The following is a 13,219-nucleotide window of genomic DNA, read 5'->3' as shown; positions in this document are numbered from 1 at the left end:
GAATTAGTGGGATTTATTGAAATGTTCCACAGATATTACCTCATAAAGTGACAGTAATAAGAATTGAAAAAGTTGGCCTGGTCATGAAGGTGAAAACAGGCTTCGGGGTGAAGGGGTTAAAAACTAAAAAAAGTGTAACTGTTTTTAATGCTAAACAATGCAGCAAACAACATGCTTGTGTGTTTCATATCACTAATACATATTTTTCTTTTAGTTTTAGAAGGAAAAAGATAAAAAGACCAAATTATTTCATTGTACAACATGAATCGAGCATTTAGCAGGAAGAAAGGTAAGTAGGTTGTAAATGACAATAATGGCTTCGTTGGTGCTCATGATCCAAAAGGTGCAGTGTTTTCTTTCTAAATTGAGTGATCCATATCATAGTAATTATTGTGACTAATATGTACTGCATTGTCCTCTTTGTAATATGCTATTGGATAAGCCTTTTATGTATTTTATGCTTCTAATCAGTATTTTTCTGAGGAAATATTTAAACAAGTACCGGTACCTTTCACTATTTTCGGACTGCCGTTTTTCATATAATAGGAAAATTGGCAGCCACAGACTGGTGATTTTTGTTAACTTTATTTCCTATTAATAAAAGTACTCAGAAGTAACCCTACTGTCCCCCAGAACTTCCAGGTTGTGGGATCAATGGCACTGCTGATGGAGATGGCGCAAGCCACCATGCTCAGTGATTGGCAGCGGCAGCAATGCGCAATGTTGATGTGTTAACCCCTCTGCAGCCAAAACAGCTGTAGTGTAAAGCCAGCGCTGGACACATAGGGGGTTCATGATTGCTCTGTTTGTTATGGTGACAGTTTTCACACGTACCGGAGACACTGACACACCTAGACCCATTCAAATGAATGGGTCTATGCACATATCTGTGTTTTTTCTGTGCTGTCATCGTTCATACAGCATTGTAATCTGTTCTCGACGATCGCCAGCAGAGCAGGGGAGAATGGTAAAATCCGGCATCAGCACCAGCTGCCAGGGAACAGCGCTAACTGTAGCGCTTCTTCCCCGGTGGCCGTCCGTGTGGTTCTGATGCGGCACTCAGGCGGCACACGTGTGCCACAAATAGTACACACATGGACACGGATATCTCTGGTACCATTTTTTCAGGTACCGGAAATATCAGATTCATCAACTACAACTCAGATGTGACTTCTTTGTAATTGCACAAATCACTGTTCAAAAATAGTTTAAGTTGCATACATCTTTTTGGTTTAGACTTGCCTAAAAATTGCTATCACAAGGCACGTGTAACTCCAGCCTTACTGTCCAGTTTTCTTTGGTCTAGACAACCCTTGTCCAGAATGTGACTTCCCTATTAAAAGGAATCTATCACCAGGCTTTTTCTATCTAATCTGATAGCATTATGATGTAGGTGAAGAGAACCTAATCCCAGCTATGTGTTAGTTGCTAAGCTGTATTTTGCTGTTTCAATACAATCAAAGTTTTATCAGCAGGAGATTAACACAAGCTGCCCACATGCCTCCTAGTCCAACCGCACCCCCAGTTAGCAGCTTTCTGTAGTTATACACTGTACACAGATAGCTGTGGTGTGGGTGTTTGTTACACACAGCTCAACTACTGACCTCTTCTAAATCCACGGCAGGGTATACTGTGATTCTATCATTCTTATTGCACCCAGGAAACTGAGTGATACATCGCAGGAATCAGGGTCTCTGTCCCTACTTCATGCTGCTGTTAGATTACATACCAAAATCCTGTTAACACATTCACTTTAAACAAAGCTATAACTCCTGCCATGGCAACTTAGTGCAACTGTTTATTTCACGTGTTTGTTTTTACCAACAGTTTTCATCAGTTTTTCTTGTATGAAAAAAACAATTATGGGAAGTTTCTCAAACCTGTCCATGCAAACTGTCAGCGAGAGCGAGCCATCAGTAGCCTACAACTAGCATGGCCTCAGTGCGCTGTCCAGGTTTTAGCTCACACATAGCTTTGGATGGTCAGTTTGATGCACTGCTAAGATCAAGATCAGATGTCTCCATTTTCTTTTTTTCTTTGTGGACTTTTGCAGAAAAATGCAAAGTAAACACCAGAGGTTACAATAAAAGTAGACATAAAACATAAGGATATATAGCAATAATTAAAATAATAATAATAGCAATAATCTATTTTTACTCTGCACTGTTTATAGTACTTTTGTATTGCCCAATTTCTAAATGAGGTCGGGGGTTACCGCACTAATCTTCCTGTCATCCCAATGTGTGTAATGCAACCAGTGACAAGCGCCTGATGAAGACGACGGTCTGGCGTTGAATCATGTTGCATGAACTCTTTCCTTCCCATTTCAAGCTCTTTTGTTGATTTTTACCTTTGAGTAACGTTTTACCAATAAAATACTCACTTATTCTATCGCCCAAGGCTCAGTATTTTCCTCCAGACTTTGTTTTAAATGTACCTGGGTGACTGTGCACAAGGCACTTTATTGCACAGCATTACTGCTGACCTTTTTATATCTTTTTGATACTGCAGCATTTGTTCTTTATTGAGTACTGTTTGTCATCACTTTAGGGGCAGCATCTATTGATTACATATTTTACTTATTATGCTTTCCATATATAGCGCTATCTGCAGCATTTCACAGACACCATCTTCACTGTCCCCATTGGGGCTCACAATCTACATTCCCTATGAGTCTTTGAAATGTGGGAGGAAACCGGAGAACCCGAAGGAAACCCACACAAACACGGGGAGAACATACAAACTCCTTGCAGATGTTGTTCTTGGATTTGAATCCAGGACCCCAGTGCTGCAAGGCTGCAGTGCTAACCACTGAGCCACCGTGCTGTCCAATATTTTAAATATGTTAAATGTTCATTAATTGCTCTATAGGTTATCATGCTAGTCATATGGGTTGTATCCTAGTGTCATTGCATCTTTCTAATTGTTTTCCTCTTGTCTATGTTTTTGTGTTTGCTCTATAACAAATATTTATATATTTTTTTTTAAATTCAGGAAGTGCAACCAATCCTTTGGACTCGTCTTTCCTTTTTTAACCTCTTTCCTACATCGTAATAGTATGCAGATGTCGGAGGCCATCCCTTTGATGTGGGCTCCGGCGATGAGCCCACATCTTTCCTGGGACATGTCAGCTGTTTTGAACAGCTGACATGTGCCCGTAACAACCGCAGGTGGAATCGCAATTCACCCATAGCTATTAACCCGTTAAATGCCACTGTCAAACGCTGACAGCGGCATTTAACAGGCGCTTCCGGCAATCGCACCAGAATTATGCCCATCGGTGACCCACATCACGTGATCATGGGTCACCGATGGGTTGGCATGACAACCAGAGGTCTCCTACAGACCTCTACGGTTATCAACACCGGATTGCTATGAGAGCCACCTGGTGGTCGGTGCTCATAGCAAGTGAGTAATTCTGCTACATACAGGCGATCTGATCATCTCCTGTATGTAGCAAAGTTGATTGGGTTACGGCAGCTTCTAGTCTCCCATGGTGACTATTATAAAAAAATAAAAGTTGAAATCACCCCCCCTTTTTGCCCCATTCAAAATAAAACAATAAAAAAATCAAACATACACATATTTGGTATCGCTGCATTCAGAATTGCCCGATCTATCAATAAAAAACAGGATTAACCCAATGACTAAATGGCATAGTGAGAAAAAAAGTCAAAACGCAAGAATTACATTTTTTTGGTCTCTGCGACATTGCATTAACCCCTTTCTCACATTAGACGTACTATCCCGTCGAGGTGGGGTGGGCCCGTATGACCACCGACGGGATAGTATGTCATACGCGATCGGCCGCGCTCACGGGGGGAGCGCGGCCGTTCGCGGCCGGGTGTCAGCTGCATATCGCAGCTGACATCCGGCACTATGTGCCAGGAGCGGTCACGGACCGCCCCCGGCACATTAACCCCCGGCACACTGCGATCAAACATGATCGCGGTGTGCCGGTGGTATAGGGAAGCATCGCGCAGGGAGGGGGCTCCCTGCGGGCTTCCCTGAGACCCCCGGAGCAACGCGATGTGATCGCGTTGCTCCAAGGGTCTCCTACCTCCCTCCTCGCCGCAGGTCCCGGATCCAAGATGGCCGCGGCATCCGGGTCCTGCAGGGAGGGAGGTGGCTTACCAAGAGCCTGCTCAGAGCAGGCGCTGGTAAGCCTGCAGCCCTGCACAGCAGATCGCAGATCTGACAGAGTGCTGTGCACACTGTCAGATCACCGATCTTTAATGTCCCCCCCTGGGACAAAGTAAAAAAGTAAAAAAAAAATTCTCCACGTGTGTAAAAAAAAAAAATCCTAAATAAAGAAAAAAAAATATATTTATTATTCCCATAAATACATTTCTTTAGCTAAATAAAAAAAAACAATAAAACTACACATATTTAGTATTGCCGCGTCCGTAACGACCCAACCTATAAAACTGCCCCACTAGTTAACCCCTTCAGTAAACACCGTAAGAAAAAAAAAAAAAAACGAGGCAAAAAACAACGCTTTATTATCATACCGCCGAACAAAAAGTGGAATAACACGCAATCAAAAAGACTGATATAAATAACCATAGTACCGCTGAAAACGTCATCTTGTCCCGCAAAAAACGAGCTGCCATACCGCATCATCAGCAAAAAAATAAAAAAGTTATAGTCCTGAGAATAAAGCGATACCAAAATAATTATTTTTTCTATAAAATAGTTTTTATCGTATAAAAGCGCTAAAACATAAAAAAAATGATATAAATGAGATATCGCTGTAATCGTACTGACCCGACGAATAAAACTGCTTTATCAATTTTACCAAACGCGGAACGGTATAAACGCCTCCCCCAAAAGAAATTCATGAATAGCTGGTTTTTGATCACTCTGCCTCACAAAAATCGGAATAAAAATCGATCAAAAAATGTCACGTGCCCGAAAATGTTACCAATAAAAACGTCAACTCGTCCCGCAAAAAAGCAAGATCTCACATGACTCTGTGGACTCAAATATGGTAAATTATAGCTCTCAAAATGTGGTAACGCAAAAAATATTTTTTGCAATGAAAAGCGTCTTTCAGTGTGTGACAGCTGCCAGTCATAAAAATCCGCTAAAAAACCCGCTATAAAAGTAAATCAAACCCCCCTTCATCACCCCCTTAGTTAGGGAAAAATAACAAAATAAAAAAAATGTATTTATTTCCATTTTCCCATTAGGGTTAGGGCTAGGGTTAGGGTTAGGGCTAGGGTTAGGGTTGGGGCTAGGGTTAGGGCTAGGGTTAGGGTTAGGGCTAAGGTTGGGGCTAGGGTTAGGGTTAGGGCTAGGGTTAGGGCTAGGGTTGGGGCTAGGGTTAGGGCTAGGGTTAGGGCTAGGGTTAGGGCTAGGGTTGGGGCTAGGGTTAGGGCTAGGGTTAGGGTTAGGGCTAGGGTTGGGGCTAGGGTTAGGGCTAGGGTTAGGGCTAGGGTTGGGGCTAGGGTTAGGGCTAGGGTTAGGGCTAGTGTTACGGCTAGTGTTAGGGCTAGTGATAGGGCTAGGGTTATTGCTAGGGTTAGGGCTAGGGTTGGGGCTAGGGTTGGGGCTACAGTTAGGGTTGGGGCTAAAGATAGGGTTAGGGTTTGGATTACATTTACGGTTCGGAATAGGGTTGGGTGTGTCTGGGTTAGAGGTGTGGTTAGGGTTACTGTTGGGATTAGGGTAAGGGGTGTGTTTGGATTAGGGTTTCAGTTATAATTGGGGGGTTTCCACTGTTTAGGCACATCAGAGGCTCTCCAAACGGGACATGGCATCCGATCTCAATTCCAGCCAATTCTGCGTTGAAAAAGGAAAACAGTGCTCCTTCCCTTCAGAGCTCTCCCGTGTGCCCAAACAGGGGTTTACCCCAACATATGGGGTATCAGCGTACTCAGGACATATTGGACATCATCTTTTGGGGTCCAATTTCTCCTGCTACCCTTGGGAAAATACAAAACTGGGGCCCAAAAAATAAGTTTTGTGGGAAAAAAAAAGATTTTTTATTTTCACGGCTCTGCGTTGTAAACTGTAGTGAAACACTTGGGGGTTCAAAGTTCTCACAACACATCTAGATAAGTTCCTTGGGGGGGTCGAGTTTCCAATATGGGGTCACTTGTGGGGGGTTTGTACTGTTTGGGTACATCAGGGGCTCTGCAAATGCAACATGACGCCTGCAGACCAATCCATTTAAGTCTGCATTCCAAATGGCGCTCCTTCCCTTCCGAGCTCTGTCATGCGCCCAAACAGTGGTTCCCCCCCAACATATGGGGTATCAGCGTACTCAGGACAAATTGGACAACAACTTTTGGGGTCCAATTTATCCTGATGCCCTTGTGAAAATACAAAACTGGGGGCTAAAAAATCATTTTTGTGAAAAAAAAAAGAATTTTTATTTTCACGGCTCTGCGTTATAAACTGTAGTGAAACACTTGGGGGTTCAAAGCTCTCAAAACACATCTAGATAAGTTCCTTAGGGGGTCTACTTTCCAAAATGATGTCACTTGTGGGGGTTTTTAATTTTTAGGCACATCAGGGGCTCTCCAAACGCAACATGGCATCCCATCTTAATTCCAGTCAATTTTGCATTGAAAAGTAAAATAGCACTCCTTCCCTTCCGAGCTCTGCTATGCGCCCAAACAGTGGTTTAGCCCCACATATGGGGTATCGTCTTACTCAGGACAAATTGCACAACAACTTTTGTGGTCTAATTTCTTCTCTTACCCTTGGGGAAATAAAAAAATAAGGGCGAAAAGATCATTTTTGTGAAAAAATATGATTTTTTTTATTTTTACGGCTCTGCATTATAAACTTCTGTGAAGCACTTGTTGGGTCAAAGTGCTCACCACACATCTAGATAAGTTCCTTAGGGTGTCTACTTTCCAAAATGTTGTCACTTGTGGGTGGTTTAAATGTTTAGGCACATCAGGGGCTCTCCAAATGCAACATGGCGTCCCATCTCAATTCCAGTCAATTTTGCATTGAAAAGTCAAATGGCGCTCCTTTCCTTCCGAGCTCTGCCCTGCGCCCAAACAATGGTTTACACCCACATATGAGGTATCAGCGTACTCAGGACAAATTGCACAACAATTTTTTGGGTCCAATTTCTTCTCTTACCCTTGGGAAAATAAAAAATTGGGGGCAAAAAGATCATTTTTGTGAAAAAATATGATTTTTTATTTTTACGGCTCTGCATTATAAACTTCTGTGAAGCACTTGTTGGGTCAAAGTGCTCACCACACATCTAGATAATTTCCTTAGGGGGTCTACTTTCCAAAATGGTTTCACTTGTGGGGGGTTTCAATGTTTAGGCACATCAGGGGCTCTCCAAATGCAACATGGCGTCCCATCTCAATTCCAGTCAATTTTGCATTGAAAAGTAAAATGGCGCTCCTTTCCTTCCGAGCTCTGCCATGCACCCAAACAGTGGTTTACCCCCACATATGGGGTATCAGCGTACGCAGGACAAATTGTACAACAACTTTTGGGGTCTATTTTCTCCTGTTACCCTTGGTAAAATAAAACAAATTGGAGCTGAAATAAATTTTGTGTGAAAAGAAGTTAAATGTTCATTTTTATTTAAACATTCCAAAAATTCCTGTGAAACACCTGAAGGGTTAATAAACTTCTTGAAAGTGGTTTTGAGTACCTTGAGGGGTGCAGTTTTTAGAATGATGTCACACTTGGGTATTTTCTATCATATAGACCCCTCAAAATTACTTCAAATGAGATGTGGTCCCTAAAAAAAAATGGTGTTGTAAAAATGAGAAATTGCTGGTCAACTTTTAACCCTTATAGCTCCGTCACAAAAAAAAATTTTGGTTCCAAAATTGTGCTGATGTAAAGTAGACATGTGGTAAATGTTACTTATTAAGTATTTTGCGTGACATATGTCTGTGATTTAAGGGCATAAAAATTCAAAGTTGGAAAATTGCGAAATTTTCAAAATTTTCGCCAAATATTCATTTTTTTCACAAATAAACGCAAGTTATATCGAAGAAATTTTACCACTATCATGAAGTACAATATGTCATGAGAAAACAGTGTCAGAATCGCCAAGATCCGTTGAAGCGTTCCTGAGTTATAACCTCATAAAGGGACAGTGGTCAGAATTGTAAAAATTGGCCCGTTCATTAACGTGCAAACCACCCTTGGGGGTGAAGGGGTTAAAATGCGATAACAGGCAATCAAAAGATTTTACCTACACCAAAATGGTATCATTAAAAACATCAGCTCAGAGCGCAAAAAAGTAAGTCCTCACCCATCCCAAGATAACGAAAAATGGAGACACTATGGGTTTCAGAAAATGGTGCAATTTTTTTTTTTAACAAAGTTTGGAATTTTTTTTTACCACTTAGATAAAAAAGAACCTAGAAACGTTTGGTGTCAATTAACTCGAAATGACCTGGAGAATCATAATGGCAGGTCAGTTTTAGAATTTAGTGAATATAGTAAAAAAAAGCCAAGCAAAAAACAAGTGTGGGATTGTACTTTTTTGCAACTTCGCCGCACTTGAATTTTTTTCCTGTTTTCCAGCACATGATGTGTTAAAACAATGGTGTCATTCAAAAGTACAACTCATCCCACAAAAAACAAGCTCTGACGTGATGATTGCAGCCCGACTAATCAAAACCCGTGCTGGGTAGCTCAGGAGGTAATAGATTTGCAAGTCTCCTGTACAGCAGCCACAGACTACTGACCTGACAGATGGACTGAAGTCCTGCAAATCAATCTGCCCAACACTGCTACTGTATGTATATTTTACAAGTTCTAACAGCAAAGTCCACTTTATTTTTATAAAATGGACTGAATCCTTCCTTGCTATAGCTTTACATCTGGGGTTCCAGACTTGTCTGAGGGTATGTGGCATGAGTGGGAAAAATCTGATGGCAATAACATCATACGTCCTGAGAAACCCAAGTCACTGGTATTTATGGTCGCAACAATTCACACCTTATGCCACCAAAGATCCTTATACAATGATGCTGTGCTGCAGCATAATGAAATTGAATGGGGTCATGTTGGAACCTACAAGCCCTGCTCAGAAAAATTCAACTGGCTGTAACTTTTTATGCTTGTATGTTGCTCTAGTTAGCTACCTGCAATGTGACCCCAGTCACTTGCATTATGCTGTAATATAGCAGCGGCCTACATAAATATTTCACACCTCATATTCCTCATATGTCACAGCCAGGGTCGGACTGGGGTGTCTGGGGCCCACACGGGGAATTGACCCCAGAGGCCACACTACAGCTATATGCAAGTACCTGTTAGCTGTAATAGTGGAGCATTGGCTGCAAAACACAGGCGGCTCCTGTACATCAACTGTGCACACACCATAACCAGGATGTACAAATACTGTAGTTTACATGAAAGGTTTCTTTGGTTAAAACAAGTGATCACCGATCTATGGGCTCCACAGGATAGGTGATCGCTGGGGTCCAACAATTAGAAACTGCACCGATCAGAAGAATGACAAAGTGTTATCCCTGACAGGACACTTATCCCCATTTTAAAATGGAGCTGCTGGTGAGATGTCTGACCACAATTCCATTCTTTCTCTTTGGGGATTCCAGAAAAAAACAAGTGCAGCACTCGTAGGCACAGAGGGAATGAATGGTTCAGTGGTCAAGTCACACATGCTGCTCTGGTCTAATCGGGATAAAAGTTCCACATTTTGCCGATTGGGTCCAAGCAGTAAGACCCCCACCAAGCAGTACATTATCACTTATCCTGTGGAGAGGTGATTACTTTTTTTGACAGGAGAACCCCTGCAAGTGCATCTGTGCCACTGTGTTCCAAGTATTTAATCCCTAATTGAAATGAAGAATATTCTCCTAATTAATATAAGCGAGAACAATGACTGCAATGCACAACACAATCCACTATATCAAGACCAATACTACCACATACAGGGAAGAAATACCATCACCAGACCATATAGTGACCAAATAATACCACATACAAGGCAAGGAACAAATACTGCCATGCAATTATCAGACCACATGACCGAATAACACCACATACTAGGAATAAATACCACCACACCATGACCAGACCACATATTACCAGCATATAGTGACCAAATAACATCACATACAAGGAGAAATACCACCCATCATGACTGGACTACATATTCCACCACATAGTGACCAAATAATATCACATACAAGGGACAAATACTGCCTCATCGTGACCAGACAACAAATTACCACTACATAATGACCGAATACTACAATACTGATCATAAATACAAACCACACTACTATCAACTCTGTTATTACCACTAGTGGCATTACACACACAAGCTCTCTATATAGTATACAGTGTATAGTGTAAGTGTACAGGTATTACAGTGATCATCTGTGACATTATACATGCAAGCTCTGCATATAGTGTCAGTGTACAGATAACACAGTGAACACCAGTAACATTATACACAGGAGCTCTGTATAGTGCCAGTGTACAGGTAATACAGGGATCACCAGTGACATTATACACAAGAGCTCTGTATATAATATACAGTGTATAGTGTAAGTGTACAGGTAACACAGTGATCACCAGTGACATTATACACAGGAGCTCTGTATATAATGTATAGTGTACAGGTAATACAGCAATCACCAGTGACATTATACACAAGAGCTCTGTATATAGTGTGAGGCAGTAACCCCTGTTGCAGTTAGGGGGTGCTGTTTGTGCTCCCAAGAATGCGCACATAGGTGTATGAAAGCCATAGGTGTGCATAGGAGTCGCAGGTGTAGCTGTGATTGCAATGTGAGGTAGTGACTCGTGTCACAGGTAGGCGTCCCTATGTGTTATCCCCAGGTTATGCATGGAGATGGACGGAGTCCATAGGTGTGCATGGAGGAACAGACCAGCAGAGCCAGCACCCAGGGCAGCTGAATAGCCTGGCACCCACAGCGTATACAGCGATGCAAGTCGTCCATGCTAACTGGTCTTGGATGTGGACAGTCCTGTGCCTGGAGGCGGATGTCCTGTTCCCGAAAGAGTTGGATGTGGACAGTCCTGTGCCCGGAGGTGGATGTCCTGTGCCCAAAAGAGGACTGGCATGGGTAATGATTGCAAACAGGTGAATATGGTGCCTGGTTGCTATCCGGAAGATATCCTGGGCTGTGTACGGCTGTGTGAGTAAAGAGACTGTGATATGGTGATGCAGGACACCCACGGGAACTAGTCAGAGGAGGGCTGGCATGTGTAGTGTCTGCAACATATGAGGCTGTGTTTGGAGACTGTAATATGGCGTGCAGTCGACCCACGGATACTGGAAAAGGAGAGGTCCCGCGTGTTTAGGGACTGCAATCTAAAAGCCACATGATATGTTGTGCTATGAACTGGTGTGAACTGAACACTGATAATATACTCTGAAGTTATATGTATTTGTGTGATTTGGACTTTAATGCTGTGAGGAAACACATTAAAGAGACTTTGTGTTGGAACTTTGTGGGTCACTGCCTCTTCACTGCGTACGATGCTACTGCGGCATTACAATAGTGTGCATGTTCATGTAATACACTGACTCACCAGTGATGTCCGTAGTTGATGTCTTTCTTCTCTTTTTTCTTCATCCAGCAGAGACCGCCATCACTTCTTCCAACCAGGACTCGCCTCAGCAGAAAATAGCACACGGTCATCAATAGCTGATTGCTTCCAGAACACATTCCTCACTTTTTTTCTGACTTCTAAACTACGTTAGATGAAGAAAAAAAGCGACGTAGTGCCGCACTGCACAGTAGCAGGATCTTGTTTTGTTCCTCCCATGGAAAACAGTTTAATAGAAAGTAAATTATATTACAGTAGTTGTAATGTCCCTAATTGGACCTTAAAATAAATATGTTCCCACTTGTTGCCATAAACTAATATAGCATGTCCCTCATTCTAGCCCCCAAACCGTAATTAAGTCCCTCATCCTGGCCCCCTTTATTTAATAATCTCACCCAGCCTACCCACCTTTATTTTATAATATGTCCCAGCCTGTCCCTCTATGTCCCTTGTCCAGCCTGGGCCCATATGTTCACCCTGGCCCCCAGATATCCATCATTCCTCTCCCCAGATATCCATACTGTCCCTCATATGTGCTTTGTCCTGGCCCCCCATATGTACAGCTCTGGCAAAAATTAAGAGACCACTGTAAAATGTTCAGTTTGTCTGATTTTTCTCTTTATAGGTATACTTTTGAGTAAAATGTAAATTGTTCTTTTATTCTATAAACTTCTGACAACATGTCTCCGAATTTCCAAGCACTAAATTTAGTATTTTTTTCTGACAAAGAAAAATGATCAAATTTAAAAAAAAAACAAAAAAAACCAGTGCTATCAGATCTCCGTAGTGTCCGTAGGATAGTATCCGATGTAGAGAGGATTGATCATAGATTAGATGAAATGTGCAATAAATGCATAATGAGGGGGTATCCGAAAAGAGAGGTTTTTAGATATAAGGAAAAGGGAAAAAATTTGACGAGAGATGAAATGCATAAAAATATGTTGGACCTTTTCCTAACGCGTACCATTTGTTTCCACTTATGGTCCAGCTAGTAGACAGATTGGTAATATTTGGAGGAAACAATGGAGTTTACTCCAGAGCTGTTTACCATCAATACCACATTTTGCTTCTTTTCCTATTATTTCTTATAGAAGGGGATGGAATTTGAAAGATAGACCTTTAAAAGTTCTATACAGACCACTTTATGTCCTCCTAGGCAGGGTAATTTTCCCTGCCTTAATTGTGCATGCTGTAGTAATATGTTTAAAGGTGATTGTTTCTATCACCCCCCATACTGGAAAAAACATCTTTATTAATAATAGATATACCTGTACTTCTAGTTTTGTGACATATTTACTGGTGTGCCCGTGTGGGCTAATGTATGTGGGGGAGACAACGATGGAAATAAAGTCACAGATAAGTAAGAACAAGAGCACAATTAGGACTAAGTTGATAGATCTACCTGTACCAAAGCACTTTTGTGAGGTTAGGCTACTTTCACACTTCCGTCTTTAGGGATACGTCGCAATGCGTCGTTTTGGAGAAAAAACGCATCCTGCAAAGTTGCCCGCAGGATGCATTTTTTCTCCATAGACTTGCATTAGCGACGCATTGCGATGTATGGCCACATGTCGCATCCGTCGTGCAACGGATTTGTCGTGTTTTGGCGGCCGCGACGCACAAAAAAAGTTCAATGAAACGTTTTCTTGTGCGTCGGGTCCGCCATTTTCGA

General features: G+C 42.0%; 1 protein-coding gene across 10 annotated transcripts in view; it reads left to right on the top strand.

Moving 5' to 3' along the window:
* The window catches only part of GULP1 (GULP PTB domain containing engulfment adaptor 1), a 1,809,167-nt gene that overhangs the window by 772,219 nt on the left and 1,023,729 nt on the right, over positions 1-13,219 (top strand). For all 10 annotated transcript variants that reach the window (XM_077275671.1, XM_077275676.1, XM_077275674.1 and 7 more), the window contains one exon: positions 215-289. In XM_077275671.1, the coding sequence (XP_077131786.1) occupies positions 262-289 (28 nt within the window). In that variant the 5' untranslated portion in view covers positions 215-261. The remainder of the gene's footprint in view (positions 1-214; positions 290-13,219) is intronic.

Source organism: Ranitomeya variabilis, chromosome 7 (assembly GCF_051348905.1).
Source record: "Ranitomeya variabilis isolate aRanVar5 chromosome 7, aRanVar5.hap1, whole genome shotgun sequence".
In the NCBI taxonomy this organism is placed as follows: domain Eukaryota; kingdom Metazoa; phylum Chordata; class Amphibia; order Anura; family Dendrobatidae; genus Ranitomeya; species Ranitomeya variabilis.
Note: the sequence above shows the minus strand (reverse complement) of the source record. Positions and strands in the feature narration are given on the sequence as shown.